Source organism: Gobio gobio (genome assembly GCF_949357685.1).
Source record: "Gobio gobio genome assembly, chromosome: 13".
Taxonomy (NCBI): Eukaryota; Metazoa; Chordata; class Actinopteri; order Cypriniformes; family Gobionidae; genus Gobio; species Gobio gobio.
Window position 1 is genome coordinate 7,855,542 of NC_137106.1, and position 24,683 is coordinate 7,880,224.

At 39.2% G+C, this 24,683-nt stretch overlaps 1 protein-coding gene across 5 annotated transcripts in view; it reads left to right on the plus strand.

Annotated features, from left to right (window-relative positions):
- Positions 1–6,141: 6,141 nt before the first annotated feature.
- The window catches only part of LOC307135802 (uncharacterized protein), a 69,563-nt gene continuing 51,021 nt past the window's right edge, over positions 6,142–24,683 (plus strand). For 2 of the 5 annotated variants that reach the window (XR_013817717.1, XR_013817718.1), the window contains exons 1-2: positions 6,163–6,287; positions 6,543–6,766. Coding sequence is in view for 2 of the 5 variants with exons in the window: in XM_079832481.1 (XP_079688607.1) it covers positions 6,698–6,766 (69 nt within the window). In the remaining 3 variants the exon portion in view is untranslated. Of the gene's footprint in view, positions 6,767–24,683 lie in introns of all 5 variants that reach the window. The other 3 variants (XM_079832481.1, XM_079832480.1, XR_013817719.1) reach the window with 3 other exon arrangements.

The window sequence follows — 24,683 nt, forward strand, 5'->3', positions numbered from 1 at the left end:
ACAATATCTTTTTTAAAGTGACTCATCTCTGCTTTATATTCACACATTCGCTTGTGTTATTTGATTGAACTTCTTGTTTGATACAGACACGCTTCCTTTGTTCTCTCCAGGACCAGCGTTCTTAGCAGTGCTGGTTTTACGTAACTCTGTCCTTTTTTAGAGTGCTCGGGGAAGAAAATAGCCATCTGGCATTCTAAAAGCGGACTCTTGGACACACGGTGCCCACGCTTTCCGCCAGTGGGTCAGTGGGTGAGAGTCACAGGGGAGGAAGAGACGGGCTGAACTGGTCCAGAGAGCGGTGGGCGGTGTGGGCTGCGCGCACCTGGAAAGTCAGTGTCGTTCAGGACAAGTAGGCTGAGAGCGTTTGTGTGCTGCAACAAGGGTGTGAAGGTCACAACGCTCCACATGTCATCAGTTTGTTTTTAGTTCTGCTTGGCACAAAGGGAGGCCAAAGAAAAAACACTGACGTGGATGCAACAGATTTGTTTGATGTTGTTGCCATTTATTGGGCACGATGACTAATAAGCAGGCTAAAAGTGAAATGTTCTCATCACATGTGAAATGTATCATTTTTTCTTCAATCCACACACACACACACAGGCTACAGTGTGTGTACATTTGTTAATTCATGTTCATTCATAACTCATATTTGAATCACCGCAAAAAGGTTTTTCTCAAGTCCAAATATCTAAAAATTCTTAAAGGGATAGTTCACCCAAAAACGAAAAATTTATGTTTTTCTGCTAACCCCAGAGGCATCCAAGATGTAGGTGTCTTTGTTTCTTCAGTAGAACACAAATGAAGATTTTTAACTCCAACCGTTGGCGTCTGTCAGTCGTATAATGCATGTGAATGGGGTCAAATTCTATTAGAGTAAAAAAAAACATGCACAGACACTCAAATGAAACCCTGCGGCTCGTGGCGACACATTGATGTCTTAAGACACGAAATGACCGGTTTCTGCGCGAAACTGAACGGTATTTATGCCATAACTTCCTGCGAATAAGGTCAAAATACCTGCGAGATCATAGAAATATATACATAGATGCCTCATTAGTGCCTGCACGGATCGGTCGAATGAGGAATCTACATATATATTTCTATGATCGCACTGGTATTTTGACCTTATTCGCAGGAAGTTATGGCGGTCTGGAGAGCTGATGACATTCGTCTGATATGAGGTGAAATAATAGCATAAATACCGTTCAGTTTCTCGCAGAAACCGGTCATTTCGTGTCTTAAGACATCAATGTGTCGCCACGAGCCGCAGGGTTTCATTTGAAGTTGTCTGTGCATGTTTTTTTTACTCTAATAGAATTTGACCCCATTCACATGCATTATACGACTGACAGACGGCAACGGTTGGAGTTAAAAATCTTCATTTGTGTTCTACTGAAGAAACAAAGACAGCTACATCTTGGATGCCCGGGGGGTGAGCAGAAAAACATCACATTTTCGTTTTCCCTTTAAATCAAGATGCATGTATTAGATAAGTAAAATTTACATTGTTTTCTGGAAAATAAAATCAAAATGAAGTGAGTTTTTGCTTAAAACAAGCAAAATGATCTGCCAATGGGGTAAGAAAAATAATCTTGTTTCTGATTTAATTCTTGTTTCTGTCCCAGAGACAAGATTATTAAAATCATCTTGATGTAAGAAAAATTAATTTTTTTTTTTTGATATTTAGACTGGAAACAAGTCAAAAGTACGAAGTAAGAAAAGCATTTTTTTTTGCAGTGCAATGTTAGTAATATGTACAAATTAACATTGGCATGCTGTATTATTCATTGCTAGTTCATCAAAACATTAACTAACATCAACTAACTCAACCTTTTGTTAATATGGACACTTAATATTCAGCAATAGGCCTATTATTGATCTGATAACTGCATTGACACTACTGTATGAGAACTGAACTGAGCTGGATGAGGACGTCTTCTCCAGAGCTATTGAACTCTTCATAATTGATGAACTTTACACAGTTATTGGACTGAATCAACACTAAACTGAAATGAGACACTATTGTCGTTTTAGAGCTGCTTTAGCAGAATTGAATTCTGTTTGCATCATTGATCAATATTTCCCTGCTGAACACACACACACACACACACACACACACACACACACACACACACACACACACACACACACACACACACACACACACACACACACACACACACACACACACACACACACACACACACACACACACACACACACACAATTTTCATGTTTTATGGGGACTTTCCATGGACATAACGCTTTTTAAACGGCACACACTGTATCCCCTAAACCCAAACCCTCATACTCTCATACATTCAGAACATGCATACATAGGCAGATAAACTTCCTGTTGCTTTTGCTGGAGCTCTTCACCAGTGATCGATCATACAGCGCCTCCTATTGACCAACCACGGAATTGAGATCATCATAATAATACTACTTTACATTTTTAAAAGTGTTTACTTCTGTCAGAGTTTCGCAGTTAATTTGGAGAAATTTTAACACCATATTAATGTAAATAAGAATAATGCAGTTCATGCCTGTGTCCTCACTGGACAGATCCGTGTCAAATCTCCCATCATTTCCCTACCTATGATGTCTCTTAAAGGGACAGTTCACCCAAAAATGAAAATTCTGTCATAATTTACTCACCCACAAGCTGTTCCAAACCTGTATAAGTTTCTTTCTTCTGCTGAACGCAAAAGCAGATATTTTGAAGAATGTCAGTAACCGAACAGTTGATGGTCCCCATTGACTTCCATAGTATTTATTTTTTTACTACTATGGAAGTCAATGGGGTCCATCAACTGTTTGGTTACCCTTAATCTTCAAAATATCTGCTTTTGTGTTCAGCAGAAGAAAAAAACTCGTTTGGAACAGCTTGTGGGTTTAAGCTATCAACTATCCCTTTAAGCTGCCTATTATGTATTTGAAATAGTTTTATAGTTATAAAATTGGACATAAACGCCCTCTCAAGTCAAAACTTGAATGCGATGAGAACGTAATCACGACTTCAGAAGTGGGGAGAAGAAAACTCAGAGGGCAGCACAATACTATTAGCCTGAATGCCAGCCGAACTTAGCCTCGCCCACAACATTTGAGGTCGGGAAGTTCGATCTGGACTTGATCCGTTGTGGAGCAACTATGAGCTGTTCGGACCAATCAAATCATCAGGACGGGCTTTATACGATGATGGACAGATGATCAACAGTAATGTCCTCATCCACGTCACCAAAGAGCGCTTGGGTTGAATTTGTTCACTAAACGGAGAACTTGTTGGTTGTACATTCACCTTTACTATTTCTCTCAGAAATGATGATGGTGTTGGTGAGTACTCTGTGTCTCCTTAAATTCTCTTTAAAAAACCGGCAAAGATCGTTTACACTCATCTTCTTCTTCTGCTTCTTCCAGCGCGTGCAGTTGAGTTCTGTTGCGTCGCTCAACATACGTCACTTACTCCGTTGCTCTGATTGGTTGTAGGTCTATCAAATTGAGGGCATTTTCTTTCCTGGTTCGGTTGAAACACGCCTCATAATCACAGCCCAATGGAGCAGCATCAGACTCATATTCTGACTAGAATCTGAGTATGTCAACGTCAAGCTATAATACTATAGGTCTATGGTACAAATTCCAAGTCAGAACAAGTCAAATGCTAATCGGCATAGCTATCCTGACTCATAACATGCATTTCAGTACACATCTGATATCAAACAGAGCTAATTCCTTGGCCAAAATCAGCTTCATCTTAAGTTTAGGACAGACCAAAAAAAAAAAAAAAAGGCCACAGGCAACATATTCATTTTTTAAAAGACAGTGCCCTCTAGTGGTCATATTGTGTTCCTACATTTTCCTCTTCTCTATTCCCAATCACCCTAAATAAGTGTAGGCCTGCTAAAGAGATGTTAAATGGCATATCTTCAATAAAACCACACTGCAAGAAACGACATTGTTTTCTTAAAAATATATTTTTATTGAATCGTGTACTTTTTTCATTGGTTTGCTATCTATCATTTATATCTATCTGTCAGGCAAGTACCGTTCTCCTGGCAATCGCCAAACCATGGGATTGCCAGACAGAGAAGCGCGATTGGTCACTCCAGAGAACACGTCTCCACTGCTCTAGAGTCCAGTGGCGGCGCGCTTTACCCCACTGCATCCCACGCTTTGCATGGCTTGGATGAGCTGCTCGGCCATGGAAAACCCATTCCATGAAGCCCTACACACTGTTCTTGAGCTAATCTGAAGGCCACATGAAGTTTGGAGGTATTGGCTCGACAGAAAGTTGGCGACTTCTGTGACCCTCAGCATGCGCTGACCCCGTTCTGTGATTTCACTTTTGTTATAACACCACTAACAGTTGAGCGTGGAATATTTAGTAGTGAGGAAATGTCACGAATGGACTTATTGCACAGGTGTCAACTAGGGGTGTAACAGTACACGTATTCGTACCGAACCGTTTCGGGGACAGGGCTGTCGGTTCGGTGCGCGTGTGTACCGAACGGTTCCGAATGCAATCTTGAACTGTTTACAGTTGGCTTGTTTTAAGCGCGGAACACACTTCAATCCTAGTTCCCACTCGAACATATTAAGAATTCAGTCCATTTTATCACGAAATTCAAACGATAAATGCCGTTTTGACGCTCTTTAATGTGACCGCGCGTCAATTCAAGCGGCCGCGGCGCGCGAGTGAACGCGATCATCTCTTCCAGAAGTATAAACATGAATGTTGAGGATAACACTTACTGAAACGTATCATATGTCGTGTAATCGCTCAATCAGTGTTTCAATCGCGGAAAGACGTCAAACAGGTTAACCTGTTTGTAAACAATGTAAACAATGTCACAGCATCCTTTACCTCAGAAGTCATTCAGTCCACAGCTGTTAATTCACTAGAGAAATCAACTCTTTCACTAAATATATGCACTATATTAGCCTATATGTATATACTTAACCTGATGTCTTGATTATTTAATGCTATGTTTAGATAAATCTGTTATGAAAATGACAGACACTAAGATAGCACACGTACGTCTGCAAGGTGTCTGTTAAAGATCACTTAATCTGGAAAGCATCTGCTGTTTACAAACATCTGATAGACGTCTTTAAGATGTCAGTTTTTCATACATTCTAAATCATAAACATCTTAAAGACATTGTTTAAACGTCTATTTGACATCTGACAGGAAACGTCCAATAGACGTATTGCAGATGAGCAAACACTCTAAAAAATACGTCTTCCAGATGTAAACACGCACATCGAATAGACGTCTCCGAGATGTACGTGTGCTATATTTCAACAACGAATTGGAGAAAAAACTATTTTATAATTAGATTTAGGAGTTAATGCAAAAACCGCCTTAAGTGAAGTTTACATGTTTGCACACAATGTGTTATTTGAGTGTTGATTATTATATCTAAACATGAATATCAGCTGAATATAGGCTAATAGTTTGGGCTCTGTTGTTAACCTTTAATATTATAGTAATAATGTGCAAGTAAGGGCTCCCTATATAGTTTACAGCATTATCTTTAAGAAACTTTTAGTTAAAATTTAATTCATTTAAGGACAGACACAATTTTATCAGTAAACCACTGTTTAATAAAAAATAAATAAAAAGCCATTTTTTAAAACTGCTGTACCGAACCCGTACCGAACCGTTACTTGAAAACCGAGGTACGTATCAAACCGTCAGTTTTATGTGCCGTTACACCCCTAGGCGTCAACCGATCCCGGCACCACGCTTGAGTTCATGAGCTCCTGAGAGAGACCCATTCTTTCACAAATGTTTGTAGAAGCGTCTGCATGCCTAGTGCTTGATTTATACACCTGTGGCCATGGAAGTGATTGAACACCTGAATTCAATGATTTGGAGGGGTGTATGTGTGCAAAGTGATGACATTTCTAAAACATCATAACATTTTTAGACATCACTAGGTCTATATGAAAATTAACTATCAGTCAATGCAGCGTGCAAGTTCCCTCACTACTATTTAGGAGTGCTCCACTTGTTCCTAAAGAAACCAGACCCTGCAAGCTCTTCATATCCCTTTAAGATATTACTGTCCCGCCTCCTTTTAGGACGCAATGACATCATCGGTTTAAACAACCAATGAGAGAGCGCGACCAGCATGAGCTAGAGCGAGTAGTATGTGTAGTGCGCATACGTGTGTGTGTGTGTATGTGTGAGTGTGTGTGCGTGTATGAGTGCGATTGAGATTCTAAGGAGACTTTTTTTTTTTAATTAGACACACATTAGCTTCATCGTCCATCTGTCGTTTGGAGTAAGATTAACATTGTTTTTACCCTTGTGGATTTTAAAAGCGTTTTTGACGACGAATGTCACTGTCGCTGATCAATTCAACACCAGCACAGGACTTAAACAATTCGATCTAATGCATTTCCCTTCATCAAGAGTGATGGATGTTTAGACCAAGTTATGAGACTTAACTTTAGAAACAGACCGGGTTCCTCCTGCACGGAGATCTGCTGTTGTTCTGCCTCCGGGAACTCATGATCGGTGTTTATTTGTGTTTCAGCGTGAGTTTGTTTGCATGGAGCTGAACATCTCTCAATACACTCGTTGACTGTTCGCAGAAAGAGCTGATCGGTCCAATTATGTATCAGATAGGAATCTGTCATTTGAAGAAGTGATCTCTTAAACTAAGCTGGGAACAAACAAAGGAAGGGCAGAATGCTGAAGACCCTCACTAAAAAACTCAGAAGACACTCTCTAAATGAGATCCATCCATTTCAACTAAAGGTAAGTCAGTGGATAACTATGTTAAATAAATAAAAAAGTGCATGTGGGGGTATAAGTACCCTTATATAGACCAAGATTACACTTACAGTACATTCTTATGCAAATATAGTAGATTTCAAATAGCTGGTCATACAATACAGTGTTACTGTACATAAACAAACACTGAGTAATACTACTGAAATAATGAACTGATTGTAATTTCTAGTAACAACAATGTAATGCAGTGTTGCCATAACACACTTTGTCTTATGACTTTGTTCACTTGAATACAGAAGCTTCCTATTTATCATGCTCATATCCCAGTGTACCACACAAGCCCAAGGAGGATTTGTTACTAGGACTAGCTTTAAATCATTCAGACTCCTGTGCATATTTACTCAAGTGATCACACACACACACACACACACACACACACACACACACACACACACACACACACACACACACACACACACACACACACACACACACACTTGATACTGGAAGTTCACAAACAACATGAAAAGATGCCCTCAGAGGCTAAGTGAAATGAAAACCTTTATTCTAAGGAATACACCAAAGAACCAGATGAACTTGTGAGTTAAAAGTTTTAGCAGGAGTATCATGATCTGGCTCACGCCATCTTGAAGAACTGTCCTGAAGTAATGCAACACCTTTCTGGAATCCATAAATGCTTGAGAATGTTATAAAGTCTAAATTGTTCATAAATGCACCACACCAACTTTTCTTGAAGGCATTGGAGGGTATGCCTATTGTTTGAGCACATGGTTTGATGTTCCAACAAAGATGTAGCCTGAGAAACGTTTGCAAAATGTCCCTATTAGACTTTTAGGCCCGGTTTACACCTGGTATTAAGATGCGTTTTGGTCGATCGGATCACAAGTAGACGAGGGAGACACATTCCCATTTACACCTGGTGTTTTAATCCGTCTCTTTTGTCCACTTTCGACCACTTCTGTCCTGATTTCTTTGAGGGGAGGGTCTATGGTGTTTTTTTTTCTCTGATCTTTCGATCTAATGGACAAAATAAACTTGCGCAATTTACTTATTATGGTGCGTTCACACCGGACGCGAATGATTTACATGTTAAGTCAATACAATGCGCAAATGAGGCGCCGCGAATGACGCCCGAGTTGAAAAATCTGAATTTTGGCGGATATTCGCACATCGTTAACCAATCAGGAGCCTGCTCCAGTAGTGCCAACGATGAGGAGAAAATCTGGTTTATATCAATCATATATTAACATCTGGTTCAGACAAGTGTGCATATGATTATCACTGTGATAACATTAAATGACATGAAACACAACCCAGTCTCTTTTTGTTTAATGCAAGTGTATGTATGATCAATAATACAAAAGTATAAGTAAAAGGTATAATAAGCTATACATGAAATAAAGCAAACAATTCAGTCAATCATACAAAGTCTGTGCTAGTCGGCTACAACGGTAACGTAAAATTGAATAGCCTAAAAATAAAAAAGTAGGGAAGTTTCATTTTGTCCTCAGCCTAAACGATTTGCCAGGGAACAAATTATAGATCTATGAGACCAAAGATCGCCCGTTACATATACACTAGAGGAATTATAGCTGGAGACACCACAGAGACATCAGAGCCAGCGGCAGACGGCAGAAGGACTAGCCGAGGAAAGGCTGCTCTCACTGGGGTTAATGAGCGCTGAGCACCCGCTGATCCACTGGATCTCACAACTCCGAAAACGCTAGATAAACTGTTCATATAGGCACTCTTTTTATAAATAAACCACAGATTTGAGCTTTGAACAACTACATTATCGCCTGAAAAAGTCTTAAAACTACGTTTTGTCACAGATTAACAGTAGTATTTAAACAAAAAAGACGTGTAAACACAGCCCATGTCAGCCATTTCTCAACGAGACGAGCCGGCTGGCAGAAGCCCCGCCCATAGCGCAAATTCGCGTCTGTTGTGAAGTGAATGTCACACACGAATGAAGCGAGTTAACTCAAAATGTTCTAGCGACCAACTTCGCGTCCGGTGTGAAAGCACCATAAGACGACGGGAAAAGAGACTGAGAGCATCAGCTTTTGTTTCTGTTCTGATAGTGTGTCAGAAATCAGGAATGGTGAGAGAACATTGTGCTTGGTACGTTTTTCATCTTCAAACCAAACTTGGGTCTCCAGCCGACAAAGTTTAAACCCCGTCTGGCTAGCGCACATCCCATAATGTTTACTCATTAGGTCAGTAGACGGTCTTTAGTGGCTGTTTGAACACATTCAGTCTGGTCGAATGGATTTTTGACTACCTTTGAAAGTGGACAATCTCAAAACGTTTTAGACCCTGTTTACACCTGTATTTAGCACAGTCTACTTGGGATCCGATCGACCAAAACGCATCTTAACCAGGTGTAAACCGGGCCAAAGTTGATTGAGGTGACCATCTGCTTGTTCCAGTTTCGTTATTTGTCATGTGAGGTGTGCCCTTCAGCCACATGTTTGAGCTCTTTCCTGGTGAGGAGTTGTTATCTCCTCAGAGGGAGGCACTGTCTGTGGAAATGGCAGAATGGAAAGCTACTGTAAAACTGATGAGTAATGAATGAAATTGGAGAGGCCACTGTTAAAGATGTGACTATGTGCCTGTCTTGGTTATGAGGAAGAAAGAACAAGATGGGGGAAATATATTTATAAAGCAGTACACACACAGAATGCAATGTATACCGCATATAGTTCCAAACCTGAATTACTTCATTTCTTAGTAAATTATGTCAGAACTTTCTTTGTGTGTGTGTGTGTGTGTGTGTGTGTGTGAGCTATCCCTTTAATACATGATTCTGGTCTTAGTATGCAAGTTTCATTATCGAGATTTCAAAGAAAAAATAACTTGCTCTGCCTCTGAAATGAGTTTCTTTTTGGTTGGTGTCATTTAGGCCACATGTGTTTGGTCTATTTGTTAACCAGTTGACAAAGAGCTGTTTAGGCATAATTCTAGATTACTGTAGTAGGTAATGCAGCCAATAGTTAATTTTATGCTTACTTATGTCAATGTAATAAAGATTAAGGCAATAATAAGGACATATTAGAAAAAGAGGAGTTACCATTGGGATACAACGAGAAAAGTGGGTTTCGGTGTTTTAGAAGGGAACTAATTCTTAGGCTATGCGCACATTAATCCGGACATATCTGAAACTGGAGTTTCAGTCATTTTAGTAACAATACTCTCTGTCCACACTAGTATTTTCAAGCCTTTCCAGAAGTTGCTTGCCATGTCCACGCTAGGGACTTTCACACCTGGTAGTTACAGGAACTCAGTTATAGGAACTAGTCAACCAGGGCTGTCCCCCGAGAATTAAATGTTTCCCTATGGCTATTTTCCTGGTTGCATTCACACCGCCAGTAGGCGCTTTGAAGAGCCAGCCAACGGTGGCATTCAACAACATCAACATCTTAACGTAAAAGTTGAGAAGTGCTTTGGAGTGGGTCCATCTATCGCTGTTTACCAGTGTTGTCGGTGAAGTTAGCTTGTGGAGTAAGTTCGGGCTGCCAGTAACGACTATTTTTATATCGATTAATCTATCGACTAATTTATCGATTAATCGCTTATCACAATAATTTTCAACAATTTTACTTAAAAACATTTAATTTAACTTGCAATGTTGGCCTTCAGTAGTGTACTATAAAAAAGTATAAATGTAAACAAGCCCTTGACAAAATGTAAAACTAAAAGAGTAAAAATTTACAAATTTGTAAAACAACATAACAAAAAAAGAGAATATCAGCAAATACTTTTTATATAGAATAGTGTTGTCACGAAACCAAAATTATGCCATGGTATCGATTCAGTATCGGTATTGAGGTATTTTAGTCTGGTATCGTATCAAAGTCATAATTTTGTTTTCGTAACACAATTCTATATAAAAAGTATTTGCTGATATTCTCTTTTTTTGTTATGTTGGTTTAAATGTGTACCTTTTTAAATTTTTACTCTTTTAGTTTTACGTTTTGTCAAGGGCTTGTTTACATTTTTTATAGCACACTACTGAAGGCCAATGTTGAAGTTAACATTGTTAAAATGTTTACAAAGTTAAATGATATGTTTTTAAGTAAAATTGTTGAAAATTATTGCAATAAATTAGTCGATAGATTAATCGATATAAAAATAGTCGTTAGTGGCAGCCCTAATATGATACCAGACTAAAATACCTCAATACCGATCGATACCATGGCAAAAAAACTGTAAAAGTAATTGAATAATATGACAGAACTTACTATTCATTGTTTTATCATTGTTTTAGGGTTAAAAAACCCTTAAAAACTCACTTGGCCAGCATGTTCCTGCCCTGCTTCACACAGAATATTAGGTCCGGCCCTTTAAGAACTGCACGGACCAAATTCATTGGAACACCCGATTTCTCATTCAACTCTGTATACGTTCACTAAAGACATGTCCGACTGCGTTTACCTGAATACTTGCCAGGACGTGCATTTTTACATATTTTTTAACATTCAAAGCCAATAATCCGCGAAACTGGCGTCCCGATCTGTCTGAGTGAAAGGTGTGTGCGCCGCACTTTTTTGTTGCTTTCTTTTTCCTGAGCTGCGCGTATATATTTGACTGTTCTGCTTCCATTGTTCAGTCATCAAATCGGTCATCACTATATAAGTCGTTATTTAGGTTTTTTTTGCACACAAAAACTATTCTCGTCGCTTCATAAAGTTATTGTAGAACCACTGTAGTGAGATGGACTTTGTAACGACGTCTTTAGTACCTTTTAAGGGTCTTGAGAGTGAAAAGTGCATTGTGCCAATGGAGGCCTTTCTGAGCAATCGGATTTACACTAAAATATATTAATTTGTGTTCTGAAGATGAACGGAGGTCTTACGGTTGTCCAACGACATGATTAGTGACAGAATTTTCATTTTTGGGTGGACTAACCCTTTAACATCTAGAGATGTTCAAAGTATGGAAGTCACGTTAGTGGCTACTCATTGCCAAAGACTGTTATTCCTGTACCAGTGGACACATGTCCTGATCTCAGCTTGACCCTGTGGCTTACACTAATAAATACAATTACGGTGGTTGGAGCGCTGCCTTCTGCCAGAAGCGTCTTTTGAGACTGCTGGGTTGCTGACAAGAGCTGTGTGTGTTTATAAGTGTCTGTGTGTGCCATGTTTGAGTAGATTTAGTAGACCACTGAGAAGCTTTGGAAGAAGTTCCTTGTGAGAATGTTCCACAGACACACGCCAGAAGAAAAATGATGAGCAACGGCCCTTTCACATGACGAGCATCAGGGCTTAAATGCACCTCTCCACACAAGTATCATGCACAGCTTTGACCTCCAAAACATTGCAGATAGAGCCACAGAAGGATGATTTTACAATGTATTAAAGGTAGGGTAGGGAATTTCTTTTATAAACACTTTTTGTTACACTGGTTGAAACTCTTCACATCCTGAAAGCAACTAATAATAGAATTGGTCTAAATATTAAAGGGGAGATATCTTGAAAATCTGACTTTTTCCGTGTTTAAGTGCTATAATCGGGTCCCCGGTGTATCTACCAACCCAGAAAACGTGAACAAGAACAACCCAGTAACTTTGTTTTGGTAAGCCTTTCTCTGCAAGCATGAGAGAAAACGAGCTGCTCAGATTTCGCTACCCTAATGACGTAGGAAGGGGATCTTATTATTTTACCGCCCCTTAATCTACACGTTTCCACCCACGACACCGCCATTTTGTTTTCGCAAGCGATAATGGTGTAGGCCTACCAGTTCTAAAGTTCAAAAGTAGACTAGAGCAGCTAGTCATAAGATGTCTCATCTATTTAAACATTACAACTGTTCTCCTGGCATCTGAGCCACTGAGGATACAGTGGATTCATTTTATTTGTGAAGGGGAATGTGCCCAAGAAATGAGTCAAATTCATCCAAAGTTTGTGTGAATCACTGTAATCACAGTAAACGCGGGATTTGCACAATAGTTGTTTCTCAAAAGATGGATCAAATCCAACTTCATATCCAGAACACGCAAGCACTGCACTTTATAATGTGTGTGTTTGCAAATGGCCTTTCTGAATGTGCTAATGTGGCTAAAGCTACTATTGTCGCATCCTGTATTCACAGAGACCAGAGCATATTATTTTGAACCCGGAAATGCTCACCACCTGTACAATACAGAACTGCACTTTTATTACTCCTTAAAAATAAAACTAATGACATAGCTCTGATCTCTGTGAGACAATGGTAACTCAAGCCGCCGTATAGCATCCTAACAAGCACATTCACAAAGGCAATTTGTGTATATTCACAAAATAGAGCATGCAGTACTTGCATGTTCTGAAAATGAAGTTGGTCAAACAGTTGGTATTTATCCATCTTTGCGAATTCTACTCGATGTGTGAGGTTCTCCACACTCCGGTTGTTGTTGACGTTAATCCAAACTAGCATGAGCTGTAAAGGCTCCGCCCTATTCTGAAAAGGGGGCGGGGAGCAGCAGCTCATTTGCATTTAAAGAGACACGCATGAAAACAGCGCGCTTTTGCTGACACCCATATAGGGGCTTTCAAAACGTCCTATGATAAATAATCTGTGGTGTATTTTTTTGCCGAAATTTCACAGATACATTCTGGGGACACCTGAGACTTACTGTATATTACATCTTGTGAAAAGGGCATTATTATTACATCATGGGCGGCAGTGGCTCAGTGGTTCATGTAGTTTGTCTACAAAACCGGAAGGTTGGTGGTTCAGTCCCCGGTTCCACCTGACCAAATGTCGAGGTGTCCATGAGCAAGACCCCTAACCCCAGCTGCTCCCGACGAGCTGGATGGCGCCTTGCATGGCCGACACCGCCGTCGGTGTGTGAATGGGTGAATTTGAGGCAAAATGTAAAGCGCTTTGGATGGCCATGGGTCTGTTGAAAGCGCTATATAAATGCAGTCCATTTACCATTATAGGATCCCTTTAAAACATGGATTTTGTCTCGGGACCAAAACATTTTTGTCCTATCATTGCATTCGGTCCAAATTATGGATGTAACGATTTGACCAAAAATAAAAACCTCGTTTAATTGAACATTTTACCTCGATTACGATTAATGAACGATTATTAATTTTGTTTTATTTTTTCATTTTTTGCCCTCATAAGGTTTTTGAGTAAGTTCCTGATAAGGTTTTTACTGTAAATATTTTCTACTATTAAAGGTGGAATTTTTTTTCTAATGAAAGTGCATTTCTTTGTGATTTCAGCAGTTATTGTCTATGGGGCAGATTTCTGCTTGTTGTACATCAGATAAATTAGCACATAGGCCTACATTACATTTATTTGAATGCATTAATGAGAGAGTGGACACACAGGACAGCGTTGACACTGTGTTTCTGCGCTGCTCTCTGCGCGATCTTCACTTGACGTGTTTCTGTCTGAGTGTTCGTTTGTCACAAAATATCATGCATTAGTTCAACATAATACATGTCTGATGGTCTAAAATCGCTTTAATATTCAAACTGGCAGGCCTTAAAACATACAAATGACAAAGCTTTGTGAGGACGCAGGTGATAGAGGTCTGCCTTCAGGGTGCGCGCGTGTTGTCAGAGACGCGACACGGCTCTGTGTCACAGAAAAAAGCTGAGCACTGAACGGAGAAGTTTTCCGTATTGTTGTTTTTGAATAGTGCACAATCGCTTTAAATGTTCAAGCCTTTAAACACATTTACTTGACAAACTTAATGAGGATGAAAGTGAAAGCGATCTGGCTTCGGGGGTTGCGCGCGCCATCTGTGTGTGTGTATGTGTGTGGCAGCGCATAGGCTATAAGAATGGCAATTAACTGACCTAAACTGTGTAAAACATGCAGTTACTATAGTGATTCTGGACATCTATAAACAAACATAACTGCTCCTACATCTCTCTGTGTGCCTGCAAACTGCACTTGATGTGACTGACGGGGCGGAGTCACGTGACTAAAACCGAAATAACCTGGGAAAAATACGTCGGTTAGAAGTTTTGAATTTTGGGGCAGTTGTGGCCTAATGGTTAGAGAGTCGGACTTGTAACCGGAAGGTTGTGGGTTCGAGTCTCAGGTCCGGCAGGAATTGTCGGTGGGGGGAGTGAATAACCAGACACTCTCCTCTATCCTCAATACCATGACTCAGGTGAGACCCGTGAGCAAGGCACCGAACCCCCATGTCGTAACCGTAATTGAGAGATGGCAACGCGTGACTTTTAACCCTGTTCACGTCGTCAGATTTATGTGTTTCTATGTCAACACTATCAACGCTGAAATGAATCTGCAGCAGGTAATTTAACGGTGTCTCCCGTCTTGTGACGCTTTGCAGACTCTGCTCTGGCTGTGAGCGGTCATGTGTTTTGAAGGAGGCGTGGCTTTGGAGACGCTCTGAAGGGAGGGTGGGGTATAATGCTTGCTATTGCTAGCCTCTACGAAATTGCCTACCCTACCTTTAATTTGCATAGGACATGCAATGTATAAAATATAATAACTATCCACTAAATGTCACACCATGCCTTTAATAGTGCATGTTGACAATGAACTTTGAGTTGTGTTGCAACTTTTGACCTGCACACAACTTGCTGTCTGTAGTGTTGCTCTGCTCAATAGAGCGATATAGTCTTGCGCATTGGGGAATTTTGACACAAGTCATGTGGAAGAGCCTTATTAGATGAGAAATACAGAAATACTAGTATTCAAATGCAAGTTAGGGTGCATCAACAATGAACCATCATTGTTCAAGGATGACATAAACAGACCTATGCTAACCCTGAAGATAGAGTCATCCAGAAGTCTCCTTCATGCATGAACACACACACACACACACACACACACACACACACACACACACACACACACACACACACACACACACACACACACACACACACACACACACACACACACACACACACACACATCATGGCCCCTGTGGGCTGGCATGTTTGTTTGAGTCTTGAAACTGTTTATTGTGTGTCTTTCCTGTGTTTGAGTTTAATAGTGTGTCGTTGCCTTTTACTTGATCCCCTTTTGACGGGATTGTTTTTGTGCACTGGTGTAGAAATCGAAAAACGCAGCTGTGAGTGTTTGGCTTGTTTTTTTTCTCTTCTTCGTGTGATCTTAAATGGACCGCAGAGGACTTAGCCTAAACACTCCCATGGTTAGCAGTCTGCTCCATGTTACAAAAGTACCTGGTCTCGCAAGACTTGGAAAGTACATCAGATTCTTTTAGTCATTCATTTGCCATCCACACATTAGCCTTCCTACATAAACTTTGTTTTATGTTTACACACTAGCCAAAACGGTCATTGACTTTGTGTCAGTTTTGCAGGCTTTATGTAAAATGTAATGAAACTGCTGCCAAACCATGAACTGTTTGTCGAATGTTTGTGTTTCCGTAAGCCAGAGGGGAATATACTGGAAATTCTAGCCCAATGTCATTTACATGTTGTCCAAGCATTTCATCTAGCAGCCAGTCTACAGAAAGTTGGATACGCATAATGGTTTTAGTCGGCAAGCGTGATAGAAAAAAGTATTTGGCAATACCAAGAAGTAAGCCAAGAGGTTAGCTAAAGACAGAAATACTAATGTACTTTGGCTTTTTGGGCTGCAGTAGATTTTATAGGCCTTTGACATAATTGGCAGCTTACTGTAGGTCTGCTACTAAGTCATTGTAATTAGAAAAGCATTATCAGATATTTTTGTCAAGTGATTGGTATAATCGTCTCATTGATTCCTGTTCTCATTGCAACAGCACGTCTTTTAACACAGTTCTGCTATTGCACTAGGTGAGAATGTGAAACACGCAGGGTTGTGGCTGGTAGTGATTAGGCACTTTCTGCTGGACATTGTTAGCAAGTTGGTCGGCATTCAGCTGGGGTTGGTCATAAATATCATCAGTGAATGCTGAGACTGTGAAACCCTCACTAAGTGTTATAGCTGAAAGCACATAAAAACTGCTTGTTTGAGAAGGTATATGTTCTTAACAGAAGATGTCTTTTAAAGTGGTAGTTTAGCCAAAAATGAATCATTTACATGAGTCATTTAGTTACCCTCATGCGGTTCAAAAAGGCATTCTTTCTTCCGTGGAACATAGAAGATGTTTTTTTTTTAGAAATGTCACCGTGTTTTTTTGTCCATATATTGAAAGTCCTGTAGGTGGTACCCAGAATTGTTCAAAATATCTACTAAAGTTATACAGGTTTGGAACGACATGAGGGTAGGTAAATGATTGGTTTTAATTTTTAGGTGGACTCTCTCTTTAAGTAATTGCTTGTGAATCAATTGAGGACAAGCATAAATGTTTCATCTTGCATTGAACACAATGGAAGTAAGCCAAGAGGCTAGCTACAGACAGAAATACTAATGTGCTTTTTGGGCTGCACTAGGTTTGATAGGCCTTTGACATAATTGGCAGCTTACTGTAGGTATGCTATTAAGAACGCAAGTCATTGTAATTAGAAAAGCATTAAGGAATTTATAGGTGGACTATCTTTTTAAAGAGGGAAAGATGAATGTGTACTTAAATTGGGTCATTTATGTAGTAGAAATGGGAAATAATTTTAGAAGTTGGTGCCTTCTAGACTGAGAAAAGCCAGAAAATGAACTCCCAGAATGCACTTGCTTCGCTGCCCTATGAGGCCACTCCCAAGCCACGGCTACCGGTTACATCACTTGCCCACCGCGGCACCGCCCCACCGTCGTTTAGATTTTTATAGTAATAAAATAATTTAGTTCAGTTAGAGAACAGACACTACATTTAAAAACTGAACGTGTCTGCTCAATACAGCGTGAGCCCAACGAGATATATATATATTTTTTGGGAATATATTTCAGGGCTCATTGCTAAGGATTTTTTTCAGGGGTTAAAATCTTTACTGGCCCCACCACAAAAAAACTGATAAATAAAATAAAATAGGCCTAGTATTGTTTTTGAGCCATGTAAGCTTAATAGATAAGGTTATGACTCTAAAAACTATTATCCTAACTCATATAATTTTTTTATATTGTCAGAGACAGTCAGTAATAAAATAAGAACAAATAATCAAATTACGAGCAAAAGCACAAATAAATACAGCAGAACAAACATACACAAATGAAATAAACAGTTATTTTCATGTAGGTCTGAACTAGATTGTCAGGTACAAAAATAGTAATCAAATGTAAAATATCACTGCATAGTCTGCATAAAATTATATGTCACTGCATATAAATATAGATTAACCCTTATTAAAAGTTATTCAGTCAAGAGCAGTGAGTGATTTTTTTGTTGTTGTCTTTTGTTATCTCAATATTTTAAATAGCCAATGACGATATTTTCCGGCTTTCCATGTGTTCACTGTTATATGGTAGGGGGCGCTGTAACGCATTTCCTGCACAGCCGAAGAAGCAGCAATGTGCGATATCATGTGTAAGCAAATGCATATGTAAAATAACGCGATTATCAACATTAAACAGCATATAAATCACAACTGCCTAATGTTATTGAATGAAATGTCAACCCAGGACGAGCTATAGGACTGTGAAGCTTTGGGGTGTTGATGGACTCCATCTACAACATCTGTGTTTTGTTCATCGCTCGGACGTAACGTTAGTTTTTTACCAAAACATGATTTTCTCAGCTTTATGCTCAAAATGTTGCTTTTTCATGAAACTTGCAACATTCAAGTGTTGATTAAAAATGTTGGAATAAAACAGTGGGTCTGTTCTTTCTTTTGATATATTGCATGTTTAGATATTCTGTGGTTCATTAAAACCTGTGAAAATGACCATAAAGGCTGGCGGTGACTGGCAAATTTCATATTTATGTTCAGTTAAAAGACCTAACCGACTATGTTTACGATGATACTCAACAAGACAGTCATTTTGATATAATTTTGTGTGAATATTCGCGCGCTGTGAGACGCGTGGCCGTGCTTATGTGTGTTGTTGTTGCGCTTCGCGAGTAGCAAACTGAGAGACACTTTCACGTCTAAGGCTTAAAAATGCGCAAATGATCAGTTTCCGTGAAGATGCAGCTCTGGCCTGAGTGTCTTTCACGCTGGCACTGAGAACCATCGGGCAATTCTTATTGTCGACCGTAATGACAAATATTCTTTGTCATTCATTAAGGAGGGGCGGGGGGGCGTTTTGGGAGGGAGGGCGGGCCGCCCCCCCCCAAAAAAAAACAATGGTACGGGAAACACTGAGAGTGATGACTCAGATGATCGCGGAAGATTTGGTTTCAAAGCAAAATGTAAAGGCGCCTATTTAAGTGAGTTTGTCATTTTTGTTGTTGTGTTTTTCATTAAGAATAATAGGCTAATGAACCCACAAATCAAGCAACCCGCCCCCGAATTGGCACTAATTCTAAACCGAAACTAAAATGAGCACGGCCGCATTGTCATTCATTCACGACCTCACAGTCATTCACTGTGCGTGTCCAGTCTGACGCATTTTCAGTTCATGCCTATGAAAGCTTAACCTTCATAGGAATTCATTGAAAACACTCTTTGCACCACTCCGTTATGAATGCCCGAGCGGCCGTGCTCAGTATGAGCGGGTTGAAAACACGCGGAACTAGCTCCTACTACTGGCTGTATTCTCTAGCCTCTGGCCAAAAAAGCCTCCAATGACCCTAAATGAAGATTTTTTTTTTTGCGTCGTCTGAGGTTTTTTTTCCAGACAAAAAATACAGAAATCTCTCAGGGGGACGTGAGGGAGAGAAGCACGGTCTTTCGAATATATAACTAACCGGGTTTCTTCTGATACAAAGCTAAATGCTAATCGCTGAAGTAACCCTTTAAGTCAGGGGTCTCAAACTCATTTTACCTGGGGGCCGCTGGAGGTAGACTCTGGGTCAGGCTGGGCCGCATCAAGTATTACACATAAAAAGTGTTTCAAGTATTCCAAAAAAAGTAGCACAACCGATTCAATCGTCTCAATCTTTATTATTAACAGTTCTTCAACATGAATGTTTCTTCTGAACATGAACTGTTCCTCTGAATTTGAACTTTCCTTCTGAACATGAACGGTTTTTCAGAACACAGGCTTATCTTGCCTACTCTATTTTTTTAAATATTGCCCATAGAAATGATATAATGTAATATGAAATAATGAATGATTTTAGTTTTATTTTAAATAATAGACTAATTCACAGCAAGGCCGTAACCAGGTCAAACAGAACAGTAAACAAAGTTCTAGGTCTAATTCTAGTTGGGAAATAATCTTTTTGGGACTATTTGTAAACAATATTTGCATTAATTTGCGTCAAATATATTATTAGTCCCAGTATTCTTCGCATGAGTGAGTGAATAAATACATAGATCCGCGATGAACTTTTGATTTCTCTAGTGGTCTGGCGGTAGAACTTTTGTCAACCGTGTCAAAGGTTCCGGGTTCTAATCCGCTCTCATAGTTTTTCTTCATTAAAATCAAAGATGTTCATCAATGATTGTATATTAAGAGCATGGACATGTTTGTGTGCATTTTGTTTTGCAATTTCACCGGAAAGAATCTCTCTCAGCAACGGCATTAAGTGATAGATTGACGCGCTCGTCTGTGTGTGAAGCAAAAAGAGAACGTAAACCCCGCCTACTTTGATTTGATTGGCCTTCTCAATCATTTTGACATTGACGAGCGCTGTTCGATTTTTTACAGTCTATGGTTAGACCACATTCGTTTCAACTGTCTGATCAGCTTTGTTCGTCTGTTCCTGTCAATCACGCGGTGTCAACCAATTATACTGAATGTGGGAGGGGCAAGCCAACTCTCTCTCTCACACACACAAAGGAGGCAGCAAGCACTGCACACGCAACGACTCCGCAAAAAGGTGCTTTTCAGAACAACGCGCAGGCCGCACTAACACTAAACTTTGATGTGAAGTAGGGGGCCACAAAATATCATCCTGCGGGCCTCAAGTTTGAGACCCCTGCTTTAAGTAATTGCTTGTGAATCAAATGAGGACAAGCAGAAATGTTTCATATGGCATTGAACAAAACAGGCATTTTCTGCTCTAAAAACATTAACTCAAAAATATACAGTAGCTTATTCCCTTTTATATAATTTTACTATTAAATAACAAGATTATAAATGGGTTTCAAGACTTTATACATTAAAAGAGGTCAAAGGTGCGTGGATAGTAAGCTATAATATTTTCAGTAGATTTTCACACACCTGCATATATTGTCCACAACCCCTTGAGGAGGTAAACATTTGAGTTTTGTCGTTTCACTTTCATCTTTTTAAGGTCATCAAGTTAAAAGTGATTAATTTATGTATAAAGTTATGTCAAGTTTTGACATTTTTTATGGTCTCTGTTGTAGTATGTGGAACCGTAGTACATTTTTACTGTGATTTTTATAAGTATGTGAATTGGGATCTTCCATCTGAAACATGTCTATTGATTTATGAGACTGGTGTGTTTGCGTGCAAGCATATAAGTGTTTCATTTGAGAGGGTATGGAAAGAGCAGGGTGGCATGTTACAGTGCTCACACTTAGTCATTTGCTGTCTGTGGAACACACATGATCTACACACGCAGAGCGGCCATGATTACAGGATCCTAAACTGTTGAGCAGATGGCGTAGCTAGAACTCATGGCTGTGACACACGTGTTGACGCCCAGTATGCAACTCTCACCTACCGCCCACTACACAGCAATACTGCTTTGACATCACAGACACCATTAAAACTCTTAGAGGGACTCTCTCTGAGGGCTGCAGCTGGAAAGTGGGTTAGGACCTTTTTAATCCATTAATTTAGCCATCAACATTATTTCATGGTTTTAACTCTTTTGCCGCGTATTGAGAGACTTGGGGCCTGTGCCAAATGGCGCACTTGGGATAACACTTTTACATCTCCAGGGTTTCCAATTTGTCTTATTCAGAAGGGTGCTCGTGAGCACCAACTTTGATGCCGCAGTGCATTCTTTTGTGACTTAAAGGCATTTACTCACCCTCAAGTTGTTGCAAACCAGTGTGACATTCTTTCTTCTGTTGAACACAAAGGAATAATTTGAAGAATGTTGTTTACTAAAATAGTTGATGGACACCATTGACTTCCATAGTATAGGGAAAAAAATACCGACATTCTTCAAAATATATTCTTTTGTGTTATTATCATTAGAGTATTAGTAGACTGTTAGGGGTTAGGTTAGTACAATAAGTTGACATGCAGTTGCAAAGTTACTTATAGTCAGTAATGTCTGTTGAGGAGCATCAAAATAAAGTGTTAGTGGATATTAAGCAGACAATCTACTAATACTAACGAGAGTTAGTTGACGCGTAGTTGCAAAGTTACTTAGTATTAGTAAAGGTAGACTTATGCACCGGAATATAAATCCTGGGCTGAAACCGAACATTCAGGATTGGCTAAAAACTGAAACCGACAAACATTTAAAATTGAACATAAGGCAGTTTTTGAATCAACTTTTTAATTACAGAATTGTTTATAGTCCAGCTTATTGGTGAAATATAAACATTTAAACGACAGTAAAGTGCAATTACTTGTTTTCATCATGACAGATGTATTCAAACAAACATTAAATATGAAGACATTATTTAATAATGAAGACTTAACAGGTTAAGTAATAATATAATGAATATGTTATACAGTGTATATATTTAGCACAATGCAGTTATTTTGATGGACATTATAGCTTTTCTGATATCAATGTAATGTTAAGTACAGCCTATAAGCTGTTTTATTGAAGTTTTCCCACTGAGCGATTAGGATTCATTTAGGTTGTAATGTATCTTTCAACATGCCTTCTGATGTTCACCCGTGTTTATTTTGTGCTGTAACTAGTAGTAAAGAGGAGATGAGAAGATCGGTTCACATGCGCTTGAGCCACTTCATCTGTCACGCCATGTTAAAGAGCGCAAAAACAATTATTGCTTATTTTGTAATAAAATCAACCGAATTTTAAAGTTGAGACTTTGCTTCATATTAAGTAACAAAGCTTTTTGCAATTATTGGATGGCGGGTGCGCTACAAATTAGGGCTGGACCAGAATATTCGAAGATTCGTTCGATGGGTTGGTATTCGATTTTCAAGTTTGGGATTCGAATATTTATTTATTTTAATTTTTTTGCGCACACCTGGCATCCCCCTCGAAACGCCTCGCGCTTGCATTTGTTTACACTATAAAATCTGGCAAAATACATTACTCTTATTGTTATTTTTTTACAATTATCTTATAGCCGAGCACTTTTTAATATGATGGACTGTTGAATAGGAATCTAACCTCATTATACTTAATAAATATATTTGCTTCTCAGCGTTCCCTGCAACGGACTATTCTCTGTCTAGAGTGCACAACTGCATTACATTTACATTTATGCATTTAGCAGACGCTTTTATCCAAAGCGACTTACAACTTGGGAGTACAGGAAGCGATTGGTCATGAAGAGTCGAGTAAGCGCAACAAGTGCCTGAAATACTGAGTCTGTGTACATTTCTCAGTGTAGCACAGGCTAGAGTAGGGAGGGAAAGAGGGAAGAAAGAGGAGTTTTTAGTTGACTTGTGGATGTTGTCAATGGTTCTGCGTTTTGGATGGCGGTGGGAAGATCGTTCCACCAGCTGGTAACATTGCATGAGCTTATATGGAAGAAGCGCATGCCTGAGCTTGCATTTTGGGTTAACATTGTGGACGTTGTTGGTTTGACATTGTGGAAAATAGAATAACAGAATCAAAATGTATTAGCTGTTTTACCTGTTAGGGATGTGACGGTGAGAAAATGTTCCTTCACCGTCACATTGCAGTGCGGCTGTCAACGAATGCAGCCATGCGCAGTTTATTTTCGGTTTGCCAATTCGGGGGCAAGTTGCTTGAATGGTGGGTTCATTATTCTTAATGAAAAACACAACCAAACAGTACGATGACAAACTCACTTAAATAGGCGCTTTTACGTTTCGCTTTCCGCGATCATCTGGTCTGTCAGCTCCTCACTCTCGTGATGAATGAAATCTGACTCTCATTCGGTTTCACACTTTTGAATTGTAGTTAATCTGTTCTCTAACTGAACAAAATGATTTTTGCTACTATAATATATCAAAACTGGGACGTGTGTGTTTTGTATAACTACCAGTGCATAGGGGTGCACCGATCCGACTTTTTCAGTCCCGATACCGATACCGATGCCTGGGCTTTGTGTATCTGTCGATACCCGATACCGATCCGATACTATTGTTGAATTAATAATAAACTGTATATCTTCCACCTTATACCTTCCTTGAAGAGACTAAAGGCACCAGACTTTACTAACTAAACATAACTAAGACAAAATAACAGATGAATGTAAAGTGTTGAATTCTTATTTATTTAAAAAACAATTGTGCTTTCAAATCTAAAATAGAATGTAATCAAACTTCTTTAAATAAATAAAATGTAGCAGTGGAAACAAAAAACAGTGTAGGCCTATTGGTCAAACATACAATAGTAATCTGACAGTTACCAAACATTTTTTACACTACAGATCATTGTTTTGGTATATAATCATATCAATATTAAAAAGTAGCATTACAAATTAACAAATAGTCTTAATTTTCTGCCATATGCAATTTAATAAAAATGATCAGCTAGCTAATAACAACTTTGTTCTGGTTTCACCTCACTCCTGTCTAAATGATTGTAGGCTAGGCCTATTTATTTTACTACACATTGTCAACAGAAATAAGCTGAAATACTGTTGATAATTAAAAATAATTCTTACTACCCACTCTTGCTTAATTGGGTAAGCACTTGTGTTCTCATTTCAGATGCGTTCTGAGTAAATTAATAAACTGATTCATGAGTTCAGTGTTGGACAGATCAGTTGTTCTAACCAGTCGTTAAAATGATTCTGTTCAAATGAGTCATCAGGTCACGAATCGGACATTAGCAGACACGTTGTGTGTGAATCCCGTCTGTAAGAACATCGCAAAAGATGTCAACACAAAGAAAACACTTCATAACTGAATAAAA